Below are 24236 nucleotides of genomic sequence, written 5' to 3' on the forward strand. Positions count from 1 at the left end.
ATAGATGGTGTAACGACAACGATGCTACGATGGAGATCAAGGTGTCGCGCCGGTAACGATGGTGATCACGACGGTGCTTCGAAGATGGAGATCACAAGCACAAGATGATGATGGCCATATCATATCACTTATATTGATTGCATGTGATGTTTATCCTTTATGCATCTTATCTTGCTTTGATTGATGGTAGCATTTTAAGATGATCTCTCACTAATAATCAAGAAGTGTTCTCCCTGAGTATGCACCGTTGCGAAAGTTCTTCGTGCTAAGACACCACGTGATGATCGGGTGTGATAGGCTCTACGTTCAAATACAACGGGTGCAAAACAGTTGCACACGCGGAATACTCAGGTCATACTTGACGAGCCTAGCATATACAGATATGGCCTCGGAACACGGAGACCGAAAGGTCGAACGTGAATCATATAGTAGATATGATCAACATAGTGATGTTCACCATTGAAACTACTCCATCTCACGTGATGATCGGACATGGTTTAGTTGATTTGGATCATGTGATCACTTAGATGACTAGAGAGATGTCTTTCTAAGTGGGAGTTCTTAAGTAATATGATTATTTGAACTTAAATTTATCATGAACTTAGTACCTGATAGTATCTTGCTTGTCTATGTTTGTTTGTAGATAGATGGCTCGTGCTATTGTTCCGTTGAATTTTAATGCGTTCCTTGAGAAAGCAAAGTTGAAAGATGATGGTAGCAATTACACGGACTGGGTCCGTAACCTGAGGATTATCCTCATTGCTGCACAGAAAAGTTACGTCCTGGAAGCACCGCTGGGTGCCAGGCCTGCTGCTGATGCAACTGACGACGTTAAGAACGTCTGGCAGAGCAAAGCTGATGACTACTCGATAGTTCAGTGTGCCATGCTTTACGGCTTAGAACCGGGTCTTCAACGACGTTTTGAACGTCATGGAGCATATGAGATGTTCCAGGAGTTGAAGTTAATATTTCAAGCAAATGCCCGGATTGAGAGATATGAAGTCTCCAATAAGTTCTATAGCTGCAAGATGGAGGAGAATAGTTCTATCAGTGAACACATACTCAAAATGTCTGGGTATAATAATCACTTGATTCAACTGGGAGTTAATCTTCGTGATGATAGTGTCATTGACAGAATTCTTCAATCACTGCCACCAAGCTACAAGAGCTTCGTCATGAACTATAATATGCAAGGGATGAACAAGACTATTCCCGAGCTCTTCGCGATGCTAAAAGCCGTGGAGGTAGAAATCAAAAAGGAGCATCAAGTGTTGATGGTTAACAAGACCACCAGTTTCAAGAAAAAGGCAAAGGGAAGAAGAAGGGGAACTTCAAAAAGAACAGCAAGCAAGTTGCTGCTCAAGAGAAGAAACCCAAGTCCGGACCTAAACCTGAAACTGAGTGCTTCTACTGCAAGCAGACTGGACACTGGAAGCGGAACTGCCCCAAGTATTTGGCGGATAAGAAGGATGGCAAAGTGAACAAAGGTATATGTGATATACATGTTATTGATGTGTACCTTACTAATGCTCGCAGTAGCACCTGTGTATTTGATACTGGTTCTGTTGCTAATATTTGCAACTCGAAACAGGGACTACGAATTAAGCGAAGATTGGCTAAGGACGAGGTGACGATGTGCGTGGGAAATGGTTCCAAAGTCGATGTGATCGCGGTCGGCACGCTACCTCTACATCTACCATCGGGATTAGTTTTAGACCTAAATAATTGTTATTTGGTGCCAGCGTTGAGCATGAACATTATATCTGGATCTTGTTTGATGCGAGACGGTTATTCATTTAAATCAGAGAATAATGGTTGTTCTATTTATATGAGTAATATCTTTTATGGTCATGCACCCTTAAAAAGTGGTCTATTTTTATTGAATCTCGATAGTAGTGATACACATATTCATAGTGTTGAAACCAAAAGATGCAGAGTTGATAATGATAGTGCAACTTATTTGTGGCACTGCCGTTTAGGTCATATCGGTGTAAAGCGCATGAAGAAACTCCATATTGATGGGCTTTTGGAATCACTTGATTATGAATCACTTGGTACTTGCGAACCGTGCTTCATGGGCAAGATGACTAAAACGCCGTTCTCCGGAACTATGGAGCGAGCAACTGATTTGTTGGAAATCATACATACTGATGTTTGTGGTCCAATGAATGTTGAGGCTCGTGGTGGGTATCGTTATTTTCTCACCTTCACAGATGATTTGAGCAGATATGGGTATATCTACTTGATGAAACACAAGTCTGAAACATTTGAAAAGTTCAAAGAATTTCAAAGTGAAGTGGAAAATCATCGTAACAAGAAAATAAAATTTCTATGATCTGATCGTGGAGGAGAATATTTGAGTTACGAGTTTGGTCTACACTTGAAACAATGCGGAATAGTTTCGCAACTCACGCCACCCGAAACACCACAACGAAATGCTGTGTCCGAACGTCGTAATTGTACTTTACTAGATATGGTGCGATCTATGATGTCTCTTACTGATTTACCGCTATCGTTTTGGGGTTATGCTTTAGAGACGGCCGCATTCACGTTAAATAGGGCACCATCAAAATCCGTTGAGGCGACGCCTTATGAACTGTGGTTTGGCAAGAAACCAAAGTTGTCATTTCTTAAAGTTTGGGGCTGTGATGCTTATGTGAAGAAACTTCAACCAGATAAGCTCGAACCCAAATCGAAGAAATGTGTCTTCATAGGATACCCAAAAGAGACTATTGGCTACACCTTCTATCACAGATCTGAGGGCAAGATTTTCGTTGCTAAAATCGGATCCTTTCTAGAAAAGGAGTTTCTCTCGAAAGAAGTGAGTGGGAGGAAAGTAGAACTTGATAAGTTAACTGTATCTACTCCCTTATTGGAAAGTAGTTCATCACAAGAACCGGTTCCTGTGACAACTACACCAATTAGTGAGGAAGCTAATGATATTGATCATGAAACTTCAGATCAAGTTTCTACTGAACCTCGTAGGTCTACCAGAGTAAGATCCGCACCACAGTGGTACGGTAATCCAATTCTGGAAGTCATGTTGCTTGACCATGATGAACCTACGAACTATGAGGAAGCGATGATGAGCCCAGATTCCACAAAATGGCTAGAGGCCATGAAATCTGAGATGGGATCCATGTATGAAAACAAAGTATGGACTTTGGTTGACTTGCCCGATGATCGGCAAGCAATTGAGAATAAATGCATCTTTAAGAAGAAGACTGACGCAGATGGTAATGTAACTGTCTATAAAGCTCGACTTGTTGCGAAAGGTTTTCGACAAGTTCAAGGAGTTGACTACGATGAGACTTTCTCACCCGTAGCGATGCTTAAGTCTGTCCGAATCATGTTAGCTATTGCTGCATTTCATGATTATGAAATTTGGCAAATGGATGTCAAAACTGCATTCTTGAATGGACTTCTAGAAAAAGAGTTGTATATGATGCAGCCAGAAGGTTTTGTTGATCCAAAAAGTGCTAACAAAGTGTGCAAGCTCCAGCGTTCCATTTATGGACTGGTGCAAGCATCTCGGAGTTGGAATAAACGCTTTGATAGTGTGATCAAAGCATATGGTTTTATACAGACTTTTGGAGAAGCCTGTACTTACAAGAAAGTGAGTGGGAGCTCTGTAGCATTTCTGATATTATATGTAGATGACATATTATTAATTGGAAATGATATAGAATTTCTGGATAGCATAAAGGGATACTTGAATAAAAGTTTTTCAATGAAAGACCTCGGTGAAGCTGCTTACATATTGGGCATCAAGATCTATAGAGATAGATCAAGACGCTTAATAGGACTTTCACAAAGCACATACCTTGATAAAATTTTGAAAAAGTTCAAAATAGATCAGGCAAAGAAAGGGTTCTTGCCCGTACTGCAAGGTGTGAAGTTGAGTCAAACTCAATGCCCGGCCACAGCAGAAGATAGAGAGAAAATGAAAGATGTTCCCTATGCTTCAGCCATAGGCTCTATCATGTATGCAATGCTGTGTACCAGACCTGACGTATGCTTAGCAATAAGCTTGGCAGGAAGGTACCAAAGTAATCCAGGAGTGGATCACTGGACAGCGGTCAAGAACATCCTGAAATACCTGAAAAGGACCAAGGATATGTTTCTCGTATATGGAGGTGACAAAGAGCTAGTCGTAAATGGTTACATCGATGCAAGCTTTGACACTGATCCGGACGATTCTAAATTGCAAACCGGATACGTGTTTTTATTAAACGGTGGAGCTGTAAGTTGGTGCAGTTCTAAACAAAGCGTCGTGGCGGGATCTACATGTGAAGCGGAGTACATAGCTGCTTCGGAAGCAGCAAATGAAGGAGTCTGGATGAAGGAGTTCATTTCCGATCTAGGTGTCATACCTAGTGCATCGGGACCAATGAAAATCTTCTGTGACAATACTGGTGCAATTGCCTTGGCAAAGGAATCCAGATTTCACAAGAGGACCAAGCACATCAAGAGACGCTTCAATTCCATTCGGGACCAAGTCCAAGTGGAAGACATAGAGATTTGCAAGATACATACGGATCTGAATGTTGCAGACCCGTTGACTAAGCCACTCTCACGAGCAAAACATGATCAGCACCAAGACTCCATGGGTGTTAGAATCATTACTATGTAATCTAGATTATTGACTCTAGTGCAAGTGGGAGACTGAAGGAAATATGCCCTAGAGGCAATAATAAAGTTATTATTTATTTCCTCATATCATGATAAATGTTTATTATTCATGCTAGAATTGTATTAACCGGAAACATGATACATGTGTGAATACATAGACAAACATACAGTCACTAGTATGCCTCTACTTGACTAGCTCATTAATCAAAGATGGTTATGTTTCCTAACCATAGACATGTGTTGTCATTTGATTAATGGGATCACATCATTAGGAGAATGATATGATTGACATGACCCATTCCGTTAGCCTAGCACTTGATCGTTTAGTATATTGCTATTGCTTTCTTCATGACTTATACATGTTCCTGTAACTATGAGAATTATGCAACTCCCGTTTACCGGAGGAACACTTTGGGTACTACCAAACGTCACAACGTAATTGGGTGATTATAAAGGAGTACTACAGGTGTCTCCGAAGGTACATGTTGAGTTGGCGTATTTCGAGATTAGGTTTTGTCACTCCGATTGTCGGAGAGGTATCTCTGGGCCCTCTCGGTAATGCACATCATTATAAGCCTTGCAAGCAATGTGACCAAATGAGTTGGTTACGGGATGATGCATTACAAAACGAGTAAAGAGACTTGCCGGTAACGAGATTGAACTAGGTATTGGATACCGATGATCAAATCTCGGGCAAGTAACATACCAATGACAAAGGGAATAACGTATGTTGTTATGCGGTTTGACCGATAAAGATCTTCGTAGAATATGTAGGAACCAATATGGGCATCCAGGTTCCGCTATTGGTTATTGACCGAGAATAGTTCTAGGTCATGTCTACATAGTTCTCGAACCCGTAGGGTCCGCACGCTTAACGTTTCGATGACAGTTTTATTATGAGTTTATAAGTTTTGATGTACCGAAGTTTGTTCGGAGCCCCGGATGTGATCACGGACGTAACGAGGAGTCTCGAAATGGTCGAGACATAAAGATCGATATATTGGAAGCCTATATTTGGACATCGGAATCGTTCCGGGTGAAATCAGCATTTTACCGGAGTACCGGGAGGTTACCGGAACCCCCCGGGGGGTTATTGGGCCTACATGGGCCTCGAGGGAGAAGAGGGAAGGAGGCAGGAGGGGGCCGCGGGCCCCTCCCCTTCCTAGTCCGAATAGGACAAGGGAAGGGGGGCGGCGCCCCCCCCTTTCCTTCCCCTCTTCCTCCTCTTTCCCCCCTTCTCCTATTCCAACTAGGAAAGAAGGGAGTCCTACTCCCGGTGGGAGTAGGACTCCCCCCTTGGCACGCCCTCCTTGGCGGGCCGCCTCCTCCCCCCTGGCTCCTTTATATACGGGGGCGGGGGGCACCCCATAGACACACAAGTTGATCTACGGATCGTTCCTTAGCCGTGTGCGGTGCCCCCCTCCACCATATTCCACCTCAGTCATATCGTCGTGGAGTTTAGTCGAAACCCTGCGCCGGTAGAGCATCATCATCGTCACCACGCCGTCGTGCTGACGGAACTCATCCCTGAAGCTTTGCTGGATCGGAGCCCGGGGATCGTCATCGAGCTGAACGTGTGCTGAACTCGGAGGTGCCGTACGTTCGGAACTTGGATCGGTCGGATCGTGAAGACGTACAACTACATCAACCGCGTTGTCATAACGCTTTCGCTTACGGTCTACGAGGGTACGTGGACAACACTCTCCCCTCTCGTTGCTATGCCATCACCATGATCTTGCGTGTACGTAGGAATTTTTTTGAAATTACTACGTTCCCCAACATGCTGAACGCGGAGGTGTCGTACGTTCGGTACTTGGATCGGTTGGATCGCGAAGAAGTTCGACTACATCAACCGCGTTATTGAAACGCTTTCGCTTTCGGTCTGCGAGGATACGTGGACACACTCTCCCCTCTCGTTGCTATGAATCACTAGATAGATCTTGCATGATCGTAGGAATTTTTTTGAAATTACTGCGTTTCCCAACAGGTAGTTGTTTGATGGAAACACAGGAAAATAACACCGGACAGATGCCTCGCCCTACGCTAGTGAGTCTACAAAAAGAGGTCCAAATAGACGTTCAAATTCTTATGAGATTAAAGAGTAGGAATTCATTTCATAGGAATTTTAATGTCATTATTCCTTTGATTCAAAGGGAAGCTCTGGTATGCGAGTGGCCACAATGTCGTGTTTGTGACTTGTTCTAGTGGTGGCGGCAATGATCATTTGGTGACACAAGATCTCAACACAATTTGTATTATATTTTGCATGCTTTGTACTTCTAGTGAACCTTGATCGTTGCTCGGACATGGAACGCTTACCTATGATCATGTCGCTCCGGTGAAACTGGCATATCCGAAACGAGGTGTATCATGAGAAGCATGCGCCCCCTGTAGCAAAATCGACAAGATTCTTATTTGGCTACATCCACACATTACTCAACATCCAGCAGCACCCTGATGCAATGAAGGCGATAGTCGACTATAGCGGGCATCGATCTAGGATCAACCCACATAAAAATGTTGTCGGGCACTAACAGTACCACAGAGCATTGGATGAAACCCCCCTTGGGATGGGTAAAGCTTAACATAGATGGTTCCTGTCAAGAGGAGGAGGGCACAGGAGGTGCCGGCATGATCCTCTAGGATCACACATGCGCAAGTATCTTTGCTTCGTGTAGATTCATTCAGAGATGCACTAGTGCTTTGGAAGTTGAAGCAACGGCATTGCTAGAAGGTTTAAACCTGGCGCTTGCTCACATTTGTGCCTTGTGTCGTAAAGTATGTTACAGTCCTTGTGATGGTTGGAGATATTGGGGTAATTTGAGGTGATAGTAAAAGCCTCGGTTCATCGCCTTTGCAAAGGATTGGGGAATTACGGAGAACCCTTAGAGAGGCCGCGTGCACGGGGCAACCCTTAATTGTCATGAGTTGTAACCCTATGGGGGCACTATGATGCTGACGTGCGTGGCACGAAGTCTACTTCGAGTAGAACGTGTTCTGTACCCGGCTCCACCCACCCCTGAATTAGGAATTTCATAGATAGGGAAGGACGAGGAGTGCGCGCTAGAAATCTCTTCTCTTCTCTTCAGCAACAGTGGATTTCTGAAGGGAGGTATAATATCAATCACTTGGCGTCCATCTGATGCATCAACTATGGATATTTCATACCCCCCTTTTTCTTTACGTAGTATTTTTCTTACTATACCTTTTTATTCCAGTTCCATTCTTACTGGTGCAGGAGTCCAAAGTGCATCTTCCAACTCCCTAGCTGCGTCTTCCATGAAGTTCGGGAGACCCCTCACGTGCCGCTGCCCGTGAGACTCGCCTTTGTACTGCTATTCGTGATACCGGTCAAATCGACTATTCTCATCAACTTTGAGTCTCTTCCCTCTCGTATGACTGTCAAAGTGGAGTTCCTTCTCTATAAGAAGAGTTCGCATCCCGCGGGAAGCGGAAAGCCAGAAAGAGAATTTCCTCTGGTTTAAGAACCTTTGACCAGTTACTAGAGGATACGATAGTTCATATGCGGTAGTGATTCCAGACCCCTCGAGAATGTTTACTATTCAAGCGTCTTCCTTACTAACTTAGTGTCTTTCGATTCCTGTTTTTACTCTCTTGTTAGTAGTTTAGTTAATATCCCTTTTACCTAGTTTTCCTAGCAACGATAGAGTTGACTATTTCCAAACTCATGTTTGGGAGCGTACATGGTTGCGTGAAAGTGACAACGTAGTTGCAGGGTTTGTGGTGCCTTTCTTTTAGCTCCCTGTGGGTTCGACACTGTACTTATCACAACGAAAGTGCTACAATAGCCACGTGCATTTGCAGGTCATCAGTGAACCTTGATCGTTGATTCGGCGAGGAGCGCCTACTTGTGATCATGACGCTCTGGCAAAACTGACATGTTCGAAACGAGGTGTATTATGAGAAGCCCGCGCCCATGCAGCATCATCGAGTAGATTCCTATCCGGCTACATCCACACATTACTCAACATCTAGTAGCACCCTGATGCGAAGATGATAGTTGACTATAGCGGGCGTCGAGCTACGAAGAAAGAACCCACATAAAATGTTGTCGGGCACTAGAAGTACCACAGAGCGTTGGATGAAACCCCCCTTGGGACGGGTAAAGCTTAACATAGATGGTTCCTGGCAAGAGGAGGAGGGCACAGGAGGTGCCGGCATGATCCTATGGGATCACACATGCACAACTATCTTTGCTTCATGCAGATTCACTCAAAGATGCACTAGTGCTTTGGAAGTTGAAGTAACAACACTGCTAGAAGGTTTTGAACCTGGTGCCTTCTCATAGTCCAAACAAACTCATAGTGGAAACAGACTGCTCTAGATCATCACTAGCGCCCCGATAGGAGATGTCAGACAACTTTTACTTGGTCGTTACCATGATTTTTAGTTTGGTCACCGTGAGCAAAATAAAGTTCCTCATATGCTAGCCTAGTTAGGACGCTCTTTGCCTAAAAGTTGGTTGCACTGTGTGCCAGATGAGATCGACCTTTTGCGTCAGCAGCATTGTAAGGCCAACTCCACCGTGCGACCCCATTATGTCCGGCACCGTCCGTTTGGGGTAAAATGGACAAACCGGGCGGCCCGGCACGCAACGGCTCCGACCCATCTTGTCCGTTTTGTGTTCGGGCCGACCCATTTCGAGCGCAAACTTGCGCCGGGTTTGGGTCACGGCGGACGGCCAATGGACGCACGCTCGTCCGCGTCGGGGCCGCGTGGCAGGCGGCCACCTACCTCCCACCCGCCAACATCAATGCGCACGCACGGGTGGCCCCACCTGTCATCTGGCCATTGAACGGTCGCCGTCCTTCTTAAATGGGAAGTCGTGGACCGGTCGTCGTCCACACTTCCCACTCCGGCCCCTCTCCGCCCCCTCGAAAGCCGACACTCCCAAACCCTAGCCACTCCCCGTCCTCGAACTCGCCGGTCGGTCGCAACCATGGGGCTATGGAACTACGACCGCAAGGGAAAGCACGACCGCGTGGCCGGTGTTGGAAATATGCCCTAGAGGCAATAATAAAATGGTTATAATTATATTTCCTTGTTCATGATAATTGTCTATTGTTCATGCTATAATTGTATTAACTGGAAACCGTAATACATGTGTCAATACATAGACCACAACATGTCCCTAGTGAGCCTTTAATTGACTAGCTCGTTGATCAATAGATGGGTATGATTTCCTGACCATGGACATTGGATGTCATTGATAACGGGATCACATCATTAGGATAATGATGTGATGGACAAGACCCAATCCTAAGCATAGCACAAGATCATGTAGTTCGTTTGCTAAAACCTTTTTCTAATGTAAAGTATCATTTCCTTAGACCATGAGATTGTGCAACTCCCGGATACCGTAGGAATGCTTTGGGTGTGCCAAACGTCACAACGTAACTGGGTGGCTATAAAGGTGCACTACGGGTATCTCCGAAAGTGTCTGTTGGGTTGGCACAAATCGAGACTAGGATTTGTCACTCCGTGTGACAGAGAGGTATCTCTGGGCCCACTCGGTAATGCATCATTGTAATGAGCTCAATGTGACTAAGTAGTTAGTCACGGGATCATGCATTACGGAACGAGTAAAGTGACTTGCCGGTAACGAGGTTGAACGAGCTATTGGGATACCGACGATCGAATCACGGGCAAGTAACGTACCGATTGACAAAGGGAATTGTATACGGGGTTGCTTGAATCCTTGACATCGTGGTTCGTCCGATGAGATCATCGTGGAACATGTGGGAGCCAAGATGGGTATCCAGATCCCGCTGTTGGTTATTGGCCAGAGAGTTGTCTCGCTCATGTCTGCATGATTCCCGAACCCGTAGAGTCTACACACTTAAGGTTCGGTGACGCTAGAGTTGTTATGGGAATTAGTGTGCAATTACCGAATGTTGTTCAGAGTCCCAGATGAGATCCCGGACGTCACGAGGAGTTCCGGAATGGTCCGGAGGTGAAGATTTATATATGGGAAGTCCTATTTTGGCCACCGGAAAATGTTCAGGATTTTTGGTATTATACTGGGAAGGTTCTAGAAGGTTCTGGAGTGGGGCCCACCAGCATGGGGGGACCCACATGAACGTGGGTAGTGGGGGCAAGGCCCCACACCCCTGGTCAAGGCGCACCAAGATCCCCCTTAGAAGGAATAAGATCATATTCCGAAGGGATAAGATCAAAATCCCTAAAAAGGGGGGATAACAATCGGTGGGGAAGGAAATGATGGGATTTCTTTCCTCCCACCTTTGCCAATGCCCCAATGGACTTGTAGGGCAAGAAATGAGCCCCCTTCACCCCTATATATAGTGGGGAGGCGCATGGGAGCTTCACCCTTGCCCCTGGCGCAGCCCTCCCCCTCTCCAACTCCACCTCCTCTTCAGTAGTGCTTGACGAAGCCTTGCCGGAGAACTGCAAGCTCCACCACCACGCCGTCGTGCTGCCGGAGCTCTCCCTCAACTTCTCCTCTCCCCTTGTTGGATCAAGAAGGAGGAGACGTCCCCGAGCTGTACGTGTGTTGAACGCGGAGGCGCCGTCCGTTCGGCGTTAGATCGAATCTTCCGCAATTTGAATCGCCGCGAGTATGACTCCCTCACCTGTGTTCTTGTAACGCTTCCACATCGCGATCTTCAAGGGTATGAAGATGCACTCCCCTCTCTCTCGTTGCTAGTCTCTCCATAGATTGATCCTGGTGATGCGTAGAAATTTTTTAATTTCTGCAACGATCCCCAACAGTGGTATCAGAGCTAGGTCTATGCATAGTTTCTATGCACGAGTAGAACACATGTTGTTGTGGGCGTCGATTTTGTCAATTTACTTGTAGTTACTAGTATTATCTTGATTCGACGGCATCATGGGATGAAGCGGCCCGGACCGACCTTACACGTACGCTTACATGAGACATGTTCCACCGACTGACATGCACTAGTTGCATAAGGTGGCTAGCGTGTGTCTGTCTCTCCCACTTTAGTCGGATCGGATTCGATGAAAAGGGTCCTTATGAAGGGTAAATAGCAATTGGCATATCACGTTGTAGTTTTGGCGTAGGTAAGAAACGTTCTTGCTAGAAACCTATAGCAGCCACGTAAAAAACTTGCAACAACAATTAGAGGACGTCTAACTTGTTCTTGCAGCATATGCCGTGTGATGTGATATGGCCAAAAGGATGTGATGAATGATATATATGTGATGTATGAGATTGATCATGTTCTTGTAATAGGAATCACGACTTGCATTTCGATGAGTATGACAACCGGCAGGAGCCATAGGAGTTGTCTTAATTTATTGTATGACCTGCGTGTCATTGAATAACGCCATGTAATTACTTTACTTTATTGCTAAACCATTAGCCATAGTAGTAGAAGTAATAGTTGGCGAGACAACTTCACGAAGACACGATGATGGAGATCATGGTGTCATGCCGGTGACGATGATGATCATGGCGCCCCGAAGATGGAGATCAAAAGGAGCAAAATGATATTGGCCATATCATGTCACTATTTGATTGCATGTGATGTTTATCATGTTTTTACATCTTATTTGCTTAGAACGATGGTAGCATAAATAAGATGATCCCTCGCTAAAATTTCAAGAAACTGTCCCCCCTAACTATGCACCGTTGTGAAGGTTTGTTGTTTCGAAGCACCACATGATGATTGGGTGTGATAGATTCTAACGTTCGAATACAACGGGTGTAAGCCAGATTTACACAAGCAAAACACTTAGGTTGACTTGACGAGCCTAGCATGTACATACATGGCCTCGGAACACAAGAGACCGAAAGGTCGAACATGAGTCGTATAGCAGATACGATCAACATGAAGATGTTCACCGATGATGACTAGTCTGTCTCATGTGATGATCGGACACGGCCTAGTTGACTCGGATCATGTATCACTTAGATGACTAGAGGGAGGTCCATGTGAGTGGGAGTTCATTAAATTAGATGAACTTAATTATCATGAACATAGTCAAAAGGTCTTTGCAAATTATGTCGTAACTTGTGCTTTAGTTCTAATGTTTTAGATATGTTCCTAGAGAAAATTTAGTTGAAAGTTGATAGTAGCAATTATGCGGACTAGGTCCATAAACTGAGGATTGTCCTCATTGCTACACAGAAGGCTTATGTCCTTAATGCACCGCTCGGTGTGCTGAACCTCGAACGTCGTCTGTGGATGTTGCGGACATCTGACATGCACGTTTTGATGACTACGTGATAGTTCAGTAATGTTAAACGGTTTAGAATTGAGGCGTGAAGACGATTTTGAAACATCGTGGAACATATGAGATGTTCAAAGGGCTGAAATTGGGATTTCAGGCTCGTGCCCATGTCAAGAGGTATGAGACCTCTGACGAGTTTCTTAAGCCTGCAAACTAAGGGAGAAAAGCTCAATCATTGAGCATGTGCTCAGATTGTCTGAGTACTACAATCACTTGAATCGAGTGGGAGTTAATCTTCCTTAAGAGATAGTGATGGTTCTCCAAAGTCATTGCCACCAAGCTACTAGAGCTTCATGATGAACTATAACATATCAGGGATAGATATGATGATCCTTGAGCTATTCACGATGTTTGACACCACGAAAGTAGAAATCAAGAAGGAGCATCAATTGTTGATGGTTAGTGAAACCACTAGTTTCAAGAAGGGCAAGGGCAAGAAAGGATACTTCATGAAACGGCAAATCAGTTGCTGCTCTAGTGAAGAAACCCAAAGTTTGAACCCAAACCCGAGACTAAGTGCTTCTGTAATGAGGGAACGGTCACTGAAGCAGAACTACCCTAGATACTTGGTAGATGAGAAGGCTGGCAAGGTCGACAGAAGTATATTGGATATACATTATATTAATGTGTATTTTACTAGTACTCCTAGTAGCACCAGGGTAATAGATACCGGTTCGGTTGCTGAGTGTTAGTAACTCAAAATAAAAGGCTACGGAATAAACGGAGACTAGCTGAAGGCGAGGTGACGATATGTGTTGGAAGTATTTCCAAGGTTGATGTTATCAAACATCGCATGCTCCCTCTACCATCGGGATTGCTGTTAAACCTAAATAATTGTTATTTGGTGTGCAGTCCAATGAGTGCTGAGGCACGCAGTGGATATTGTTATGTTCTTACTTCACAGATGCTTTGAGTAGATGCTGAGTATATTTACTTGATGAAACACATGTCTGAATTATTGAAAGGTTCAAGTAATTTCAAAGTGAAGTTGAAGATCGTCGTGACAAGAGGATAAAATGTCTATGATATGATCATAGAGATGAGTATCTGAGTTATGAGTTTGGTATACAATTAAGACATTGTGGAAATTGTTTCACAACTAATACCGCCTGGAACACCATAGTGTGATGGTGTGTCCGAACATCATAACTGCACCCTATTGCATATGGTGCATACCATGATGTCTCTTATCAAATTACCACTATCGTTTATGGGTTAGGCATTAGAGACAACCGCATTCACTTCAAATAGGGCACCACATAATTCCGTTGAGATGACAACATATGAACTATGGTTTAGAGAAACCTAAGCTGTCATTTCTTAAAAGTTTGGGGCTATGAAGGTTATGTGGAAAAGTTTTAGCCTGATAAGCTCAAACCCAAAGCGGATAAATGCATCTTCATAGGACACCCGAAACAGTTGGGTATACCTCCTATTTCAGATCCGGAAGCAAAAGTGATTGTTTCTAGAAACGGGTCCTTTCTCGAGGAAAAGTTTCTCTTGAAAGAATTGAGTGGGAGGATGGTGGAGACTTGATGAGGTTATTGAACCATCACTTCAACCAATCTGTAGCAGGGCACATGAAGTTGTTCCTGTGGCGCCTACACCAGTTGAATTGGAAGCTGATGATAGTGATCATGAAACTTCGGATCAAGTCACTACTAAACCTCGTAGGTCGACAAGGACGCGTACTGCTTCGGAGTGGTACGGTAATCCTGTCTTGGAGGTCATGTTGCTAGACAACAATGAACCTACGAGCTGTGGAGAAGCGATGGTGGGACTGGATTCCGACAAATGGCTCGAGGCCATAAAATCCAAGAGAGGATCCATGTATAAAACAAAGTGTAGATTTTGGAAGAACTACTTGATGGTCATAAGGTTGTTGGGTATAGATGGATTTTAAAAGGGGAGACGGACAATGATGGTAAGTGTCACCATTAAGAAAGCTCGACTTGTCGCTAAGATGTTTTCCGACAAGTTCAAGGAGTTGACTACGATGAGACTTTCTCACTCGTAGCGATGCTAAGAGTCTGTTGAAATTATATTAGCAGTTCTTGCATTATTTATGAAATCTTGCAGATAGGATGTCAAAACATTGTTTCCTCAATGATTTTCTTGAGGAAAGGTTGTATGTGATACAACCATAAGGTTTTGTCAATCCTAAAAGATGCTAACAAGTATGCAAAGCTCAAGCAATCCTTCTAAGGACTGGAGTAAGCATCTCGGAGTTGGAATATACGCTTTCATGAGATGATCAAAGATTTTGGGTTTATACAAAGTTTATGAGAAACTTGTATTTCCAAAGAAGTGAATGGGAGCACTATAGCATTTCTGATGAGTATATGTTGTTGACATATTGTTGATTAGAAATGATGTAGAATTTCTGGAAAGCATATAGGGTTATTTGAAAAGTGTTTTTCAATGGAAAACCTAGATTAAGTTATTTGAACATTGAGCATCAAGATCTATAAGGATAGATCAAAATCGCTTGATAGTACCTTCAAATGAGTACGCACCATGACAAGATTCTGAAGGAGTTCAAAATAGATCGGCAAAGAAGGAGTTCTTGGCTGTGTTATAAGGTGTGAGTATTGAGTAAGACTCAAGACCTGACCACGGCAGAAGAGAGAGAAAGGACGAATGTCGTCCCCTATGCTTTAGACGTAGGCTCCACAGTATGCTATGTTGTGTACCGCACCTAAAGTGTGCCTTGCCATGAGTCAGTCAAGAGGTACAAGTGTGATCCAGGAATGGATCACACAGCAGCGGTCAAGGATATCCTTAGTAACTAGCGGACTAAGGAATTTTCTCGATTATGGAGGTGGTAAAAGAGTTCGTCGTAAAGGGTTACGCCGATGCAAACTTTGACACTAATTTGGATGACTCTGAGTTGTAGACCGGATTCGTATAGTAGAGCGGTTATTTGGAATAGTTCAAATAGCGTGTGGTAGCAGCATCTAGGAGATGACATAGAGATTTGTAAATCACACACAGATCCGAAAGATTCAGACCCATTGACTAATAACCTCTCTCACAAGCGAGATATGATCAAACCCAATGGGTGTTGGATTCATTACAATCACATAGTGATGTGAACTAGATTATTGACTCTAGTGCAAGTGGGAGACTATTGGAAATATGCCCTAGAGGCAATAATAAAATGGTTATTATTATATTTCCTTGTTCATGATAATTGTCTATTGTTCATGCTATAATTGTATTAACTGGAAACCGTAATACATGTGTGAATACATAGACCACAACATGTCCCTAGTGAGCCTCTAGTTGACTAGCTCATAGATCAATAGATGGTTATGGTTTCCTGACCATGGACATTGGATGTCATTGGTAATGGGATCACATCATTAGGAGAATGATGTGATGGACAAGACCCGATCCTAAGCATAGCACAAGATCGTGTAGTTCGTTTGCTAAAACCTTTTCTAATGTAAAGTATCATTTCCTTAGACCATGAGATTGTGCAACTCCCGGATACCGTAGGAATGCTTTGGGTGTGCCAAACGTCACAACGTAACTGGGTGGCTATAAAGGTGCACTACGGGTATCTCCGAAAGTGTCTGTTGGGTTGGCACGAATCGAGACTGGGATTTGTCACTCCGTGTGACGGAGAGGTATCTCTGGGCCCACTCGGTAATGCATCATCATAATGAGCTCAATGTGACTAAGTAGTTAGTCACGGGATCATGCATTACGGAACGAGTAAAGTGACTTGCCGGTAACGAGGTTGAACGAGGTATTGGGATACCGACGATCAAATCTCGGGCAAGTAACGTACCGATTGACAAAGGGAATTGTATACGGGATTGCTTGAATCCTTGACATCATGGTTCATCCGATGAGATCATCGTGGAACATGTGGGAGCCAACATGGGTATCCAGATCCCGCTGTTAGTTATTGGCCAGAGAGCTGTCTCGCTCATGTCCGCATGATTCCCGAACCTGTAGGGTCTACACACTTAAGGTTCAATGACGCTAGAGTTGTTATGCGAATTAGTGTGCAGTTACCGAATGTTGTTCAGAGTCCCAGATTTGATCCCGGACGTCACGAGGAGTTCCAGAATGGTCCGGAGGTAAAGATTTATATATGGGAAGTCCTATTTTGGCCACCGGAAAATGTTCGAGATTTTTCGGTATTGTACCGGGAAGGTTCTAGAAGATTCCGGAGTGGGGCCCACCAGCATGGGGGGACCCACATGAACATGGGTAGTGGGGGAAAGGCCCCACACCCCTGGTCAAGGCGCACCAAGATCCCCCCTTAGAAGGAGTAAGATCATATCCCGAAGGGATAAGATCAAGATCCCTAAAAAGGGGGGATAACAATCGGTGGGGAAGGAAATGATGGGATTTCTTTCCTCCCACCTTTGCCAACGCCCCAATGGACTTGGAGGGCAAGAAACCAGCCCCCTCCACCCCTATATATAGTGGGGAGGCGCATGAGAGCTTCACCCTTGCCCCTGGCGCAGCCCTCCCCCTCTCCAACTCCACCTCCTCCTCAGTAGTGCTTGGTGAAGCCTTGCCGGAGAACTGCAAGCTCCACCACCATGCCGTCGTGCTGCCGGAGCTCTCCCTCAACTTCTCCTCTCCCCTTGTTGGATCAAGAAGGAGGAGACGTCCCCGGGCTGTACGTGTATTGAACGCGGAGGCGCCGTCCGTTCGGCGTTAGATCGGATCTTCCGCAATTTGAATCACCGCGAGTATGACTCCCTCACCCGCGTTCTTGTAACGCTTCCGCATCGCGATCTTCAAGGGTATGAAGATGCACTCCCCTCTATCTCGTTGCTAGTCTCTCCATAGATTGATCTTGGTGACACGTAGAATTTTTTTAATTTCTGCAACGATCCCCAACAGCCGACTCCTCCTCGAGACGCCGCCGCGGCTCCATGAAGAAGGAGGAGCCTGCGTCACTGCCCGCGTCACCGCCGCGCACCTCCCATCGAGCCCTCGCGCCAGCCGCCTTCACCATCGCCCCTAGGCCCGCCGGCAGGCGCGACCGGTAGTACCTCAGCGCCGATGTGTGCCGATGCTACTGGGAGACGAGGACGCCGGTCCCGTGGAGCGACGTCCACCTCCCCAACAATTGACACCTCTCTGCCGACCGGGTCCCGATCCCGCTGGTGCTGACGAGCGGCCGTGCGCGCCGCCGCCTCCTCCCCGACGACCTCTACTTCGACGATAGGTGCGCCCCCGATTCCGGCCTCTGGGACACCTGGCTCCAAAACGAGCACGACACGCGGCGCGCGTCCTACTTCGCCGGCACAGTGTCAGGGCCGCGGCGGCCACGTCGGGAGGTGCGCGGGCGTACGCGGGTGCGCTGCCTCACGCCCACTCCGTCGCCTTCCCTGTCTTCGTCACCACCTCCACCTCCTCGCATGACAGCGGAGGAGGAGGCCCGGCTCATGCAACGTGTCATGGAGGACTCCATGAACACGCATGATGAGCGCCAATGGCCGGGCCTCGAGGAGACGATGGCCCTCTCTACGGCCGGCGACGTCGCCATCCCCGAGCTGGATATGGTGGCGGTGGAGGAGCCGATGGAGGACGCGCCGGTGGCCACGTTTCATCCGAATCTGGTGGGCCAGCACTGGAGCTGGTCGTGCACGGCTCCGGAGATGGCCGACACCGTGGGGGCGTGAACTGGTGCCCCACGCCGCCGCAGTCAACGGAGCGGGAGACCTCGCCACGGGAGGAGGTGGTGCATGAACCTCCGGCCTTCCAGCCCGCCCCCGTGTACCACGCGCCGTCGCCCCACCTCTGGACGCCGCCGGCCTACGTCGACCTCTTCAGCGACGACGACGACACCGGAGGCCACTGAAGACGGCCACGGCCACGGCATCGACGGGCGCGGCAGGAGCGCGCGGGCACCTTTTTTTAATTTTGTTTTTATGTTAATTATGGCACTGGGCCGTTAAGTGAACTGTTAAACTGGGCCGTTTTATGATCGTGACCCCTAACTAATGTTTTATGTTTTTTTAACTGTGTTTATTTATTTATTTTGGTCATTTTATTTACGTTTTTCTGTTTTTTTAATCACGTCCAACGCGGACATGACTTGGGGTGCGGCCGCGCGGTGGACGCACGCATGACCCAACGGACAAGAGCGGACATGGGCGAACCCATTGCCGCCCCAAAGGGACAAAATTCGGCTAAACCGGACGTCCGTTTGGGTCGTGCGGTGGAGTTGGCCGAATGGTTGTGGTTGATTAATGAAAGTTTTGCTTTTGAAGAAAAAAACTCTATATCATATATCGGACCAATTTTCAGAAAAAAAAGGCACTCCTTAGATTTTTTTTCTCGAAGAATCCTGTTCAGTTTAAAGAGGGCCCGAGTTCGTTCGGCGTGGCTCACTGGCCGGTCCTCCCTTTTCGGCGGCCCAGCAAGCAAACCAATGGCCACCCCCAAACCCTACGTCCCTATCGCTGGAGCCCGATTCCCTCCTGCCTCTGCCTCCTAGCCGCCGCTTTCTGCCTCGGTGCCTCTCACCGCCCCGCGACACGAGTGCCTGGCCCTGACCCTGGCCGCCTCCTCTCTGACGAAGACCCCGAGCGCATCCGAATTACCCGAAGTCACAACCGATTCAACCGAGACCGAAAACGGACGCCCAGCCCACGGCCAGGGCTGGGGCGCGCGCCCCCATATTTCAGACACCGCGCCACGCTCCCGGGCCCCGCGAGCGCCGAGCGAGCCGACACCTTTTCGCGGCCGCCCCCCTCCCCTCCGGGATATTATTAACCTCCCACCCCCCCTCCCCGACTGACCCGGAGGCACGGCTGCACGCGCCGCCATCGCCATGGGCTTCCAGGACGCGCCCAGCGGGAGCGGCGGCGGCGGCGGGAACCTGTCCCTCGCCAGCGTCGGCTTCGCCGGCGCCGGGGTCGGGGTGGGGGTCGGGGCCAAAGGGGCCGCCGCCGGCGGCGGCGGCGGATACAAGGAGCTCCTCGTCATGGCGCTGCCCAAGGACGACGGCCTCGACGCCGCCAAGGTCATCGGCGCCGGCCTGCCGGACGTCGGGGAGGCCGTCAGGGTAAGCATGCCCCGCCCCTCCCTCCCTCCCATCCCAGAGTCTATTAGGCTGCCGCTGCTGTTCGCAGCCTGCTGGATGTTCCCATCTGGTTAAACGGGCGGATGGCGAGCGGTTCCCCCCATTGGACGGATGCGCTCGCTTGCTTCGGTTTAGTCAGGGCCGCAGACGCAACGATACCAAATCTCGTTTGAATTCTGACCTGTTTGGCGCAGAGCGGAGCGCATGAACTGTGCAAAAATATCTGCTGAGGATATTTTACAGGAGGATATTCTGCCCTGACGGCGAAAGTAGCTACTGAATCTGCTTCTCCGTTTAAATACAATTTGCAGATTCGTTTCAGAGTTGTTTGTTTCCTATCCCACCAATGCACCCAGGAACCATGTCTAATCTCAGTATTTGTCATTATTCATCTCTTCCTTTGACTCGTGCATGAACAAAAGCTTTCTTAGCTTACTTTTTTTGCGACTTTTTGTTGCTTTTCTGTGGATGCATGTTACTATTGTTAGGACCATATATTGATTAAACCAATCAATGCGCACGAATCCTGTCGGCTGTCACGCCCGTATGGAGTATCAATTAGCACAAATTACTGCATGACTTTTGGTACTGATTTGTAGGCCCGGGACAGGCTACAATTGGAAAATAATATTCAGAACTTAAAAGCTGAGAACATTTGCCCCTTTTGCATCTAGTCTGTGGAGAATGAGAGCCTGCAAGAGGAAAGAATGAGCTAGGTTCAAAAGGCGGAAGAGAATATGAAAGCCCCACGCACTATCATTTCAAATTTCAATTTTATTTTAACATTACAATGAGTCAACTAGTTTTATACGCTTAGGTAACTTGAGAAAAGATTTTTGGTTGTGTTACGATTTACGAATATTCTCTAGGTTTGAACAAAGGCAAATATATGGAACAACATTTACCTTTCGGCGCTTGTAATTTTCCATGGTATAGATTTATGTATCTGGAGGTGTGCACATGTAATATTTGCATTTAGTTGTTCCAACCACCAAACTGAAATGTGTAACTGGACATGGATTTGTGAGTGATTGTCTTGACATGTTCTTTTTTCCAATCGGCTGCAGGCATTTTTTAGAAGTAGAGAGATTAGAGAATTTGCCAGTGGGGCGTTAGCTGGTGCTATGTCCAAAGCTGTTCTTGCCCCCCTTGAGACTATCAGGTAACCATCTAACCATCTTTACTCGCGCAGTTTCATTTATTTACTCATCATGAAGTCTGGTACTCCGGTGTGATTTTTACACCTGACGTATTGATCCTTGATGGTGTAAGCTTGGTTTTTAACTTACTTTCTGATCTGGGGCTGATGCACACACTTGGGAGTTCAGATGTGATTCCAGAAATCAGAGCTCCAGCTAACTGGCCTTAGCTGATATTTCTTTTACACTCGTGTTTTCTCTTTCTTTCAAGTTCTTCACTAAAGAACTTGGGTGTCGTGAACTATAGTTGATCCGGTAACCAAGTTGAGAAAGTTGACTCGAAACTGAGTACTAAATCTCTAAACTCAAAGATAACATGGAACAACCTTTGCAGACAAGTTAAGTTCCAGGACACCATCTTACTGATATGCTACAGAACTACAAGGCTGCTGAGTTGGCTATTGGACTTCAAACTTATGTTTTTCTACACAATTTCTCACTGTATTACTCTTAACTCTCAGCCTCCATTAAATCTAAAAGTGTAGAACTTCTACTTGCGAGAATATAATAATCACATTCTCATGTATAAACATGTTACTTTATACAGTGCATATCCAAATTAATCTCTAAATGCTAGAGACGCGGTATTCTTGGTAGTATCCTGTGCCTGCTTTTCTGAGATATTTGTGAAAATTTATTTCAGCTGAGCTGTTGGGTGTTGAAAGTTGAGAGTTGAAATATGTGACACATTATATATTGAAGTTGAATGCTAATTTGCTCACGTGTCTTGGTGGAGTTCTATAGTCATATAATGTTATGTATAGATCAAAATGAAGGAATGGTCGCATAATATCACGGCATTCATTTATTTCAGGACAAGAATGGTTGTAGGCGTAGGGTCCAGACATATCGGTGGTAGTTTTGTGGAGATCATGGAACAAAATGGGTGGAGAGGGCTTTGGGTGGGTAATACAATCAACATGATCCGCATTATTCCCACTCAAGCAATTGAGCTTGGAACATTTGAGTATGTCAAAAGGGGCATGAAGTCAGCACAAGAGAAATGGAAAGAGGATGGATGCCCAAAGCTACAGCTTGGTAAGATGAAAATCGATATTCCACTCCACTTGTTATCTCCAGTTGCTATTGCTGGTGCGGCTGCTGGAATTGCTGGTACATTGATGTGCCATCCTCTTGAAGTAATTAAGGTAATTGCTGAACTGATTCAATGTTGAAGCGAAAACTTAAAACTATTTTTCCAGCCATATATTCAGTTGTTCCATCACACTCTACTTGTGTCATATTCAGTTGTTCCATCACACTCTACTTGTATTATATTGTTTATGTTCTATGGCAGGATCGCCTGACCGTGGATCGAGTGACTTATCCTAGCATTAGCATTGCCTTCAGCAAGATATATCGAACTGAAGGTATCAGAGGTCTCTATTCTGGCCTCTTCCCGACACTAATTGGCATGCTTCCTTACAGCACATGCTACTACTTTATGTACGACACAATCAAGACCTCATACTGCCGCCTACATAAGAAGAAATCCTTGAGCCGTCCTGAGCTACTCATTATCGGAGCTCTGACAGGTAAAGGGTTCAACACTGCCTGCAACTAGCTTCATTCGGTTACCAACTGAAATATCTTAAAATCCACTATGAATCCACAGAAGCGGAATTTCAACTGCTGCCCAAACAATGACTTGGAACCCGAGGGTAGTAAACAGGCATCACATTTTTCCTTGTTGGTTGCATGCAGGTCTGACGGCGAGCACGATCAGCTTCCCCCTGGAGGTGGCGAGGAAGCGGCTCATGGTAGGAGCCCTGCAGGGGAAGTGCCCGCCCAACATGGTGGCGGCCCTGTCAGAAGTGATCCGGGAGGAGGGCCTCCTGGGGATCTACCGCGGGTGGGGGGCGAGCTGCCTCAAGGTGATGCCGAATTCGGGCATCACCTGGATGTTCTACGAGGCGTGGAAGGACATCCTCCTGGCCGAGAAGGACAAGCACCTCGACTAGCCGACGATGATGAAACAGCCCTTAGGCGACTGGGCCGAGGATGATGAGTTACTGAACAAACAAACAGTGCTAGGCGTTGCTGTGGTAGAATAATGTTGTGTGGGGGGTTCTGATCCTTTCCCAGTTTTCGAATCCCCCACCTCTGCCTGTGCCGAACGGTTAGATAGGAGGGACGCGCCGGTGCGATTGGGAGTGGAAGCATTTGTGTTTGCTGCTCCTTTGCTAACTTGGAATGCATGGTTGCGCATGGTACTATTCATTAACCATTTTCAGGATGGTTGATTACAGATTGAAACGAGGGCCTGTTTCCGTGCGCTCCATTTCTCCTATCATCGTCGTCAGTATTCTGCCTTGTACATTCTGGTGTGAGCCGTCAGTATTTCTACCTTGTATTATCAGCCGGCAGCGTAAGGCCTCTCCTAATGCGTAGGTGCTTAGCTCAGATTGTGGTGCTAACTGTATAATAAAAAGGATCTGACGACTAAACTATCCACTGCATAGGCGCTTACGCTGTAAACTATCCACTGTAGATAGGTGTTTATCTTGTTGTTTCTTTTAATTAGTTGTCGACTGTAAATTGTGTTTTCCTCTAGGTACACTCTCCTAGTATCATTTCTTCCTTGGTCATCAAACTTCTCTCTTCTCTTAATTACCTTTTTTTTTTACGAAAAGGATCAAATCTATTATAAAGTTCACCACAAATACAAAGCATTTCAGTCATAATAAAGAATTTAACACCATTGAAGGACCACTATTGTCGCCAGAACGAGCTGTTGACGTGCCGCTTGTCAATGACAGCCTAAGGAGACGGCAAAATCTACGTGTCGACTACGTTCAGACAGACAAACTCGAGAAGAATCGGAGCCTAGAAGACAAACTCGAAGAAGCGCCGCCATCCACAACGCCACACCTGCGAGGACTAAAAAACCCTAACCTGAACTGCTAACCGGAGCGAAGGTACCAGGATCCCCCTCCCTGCCACCAGCCACCGGAGTGAAGGCATCAGGATCCCCCTCTCCACCACCAGCCAACGGAGCGGTAGGCGGAGGGTAGACAAATCCATGGGCTTGCCAGTGAAGTCTAGGGTTTGCCCTAACCGCCTAGGGTTAGGGGAGGAAGGCGAGATGATTTTTTACCAAGTTTGACAGC

The 24236-nt window shown here is 46.3% G+C and overlaps 1 protein-coding gene across 1 annotated transcript; it reads left to right on the forward strand.

Moving 5' to 3' along the window:
• The first annotated feature begins 19588 nt into the window (after nucleotides 1–19588).
• LOC123112487 (probable mitochondrial adenine nucleotide transporter BTL1) lies at nucleotides 19589–23416 on the forward strand. Its single transcript, XM_044533482.1, has 5 exons — nucleotides 19589–19909; nucleotides 20995–21089; nucleotides 21941–22274; nucleotides 22424–22661; nucleotides 22831–23416. The coding sequence occupies exons 1-5, from the start codon at nucleotides 19676–19678 to the stop codon at nucleotides 23085–23087; spliced, it is 1158 nt and encodes a 385-aa protein (XP_044389417.1). The 5' UTR covers nucleotides 19589–19675; the 3' UTR covers nucleotides 23088–23416.
• Nucleotides 23417–24236: the final 820 nt, after the last annotated feature.

The sequence above is a fragment of the Triticum aestivum genome, chromosome 5B, assembly GCF_018294505.1.
Source record: "Triticum aestivum cultivar Chinese Spring chromosome 5B, IWGSC CS RefSeq v2.1, whole genome shotgun sequence".
Taxonomy (NCBI): domain Eukaryota; kingdom Viridiplantae; phylum Streptophyta; class Magnoliopsida; order Poales; family Poaceae; genus Triticum; species Triticum aestivum.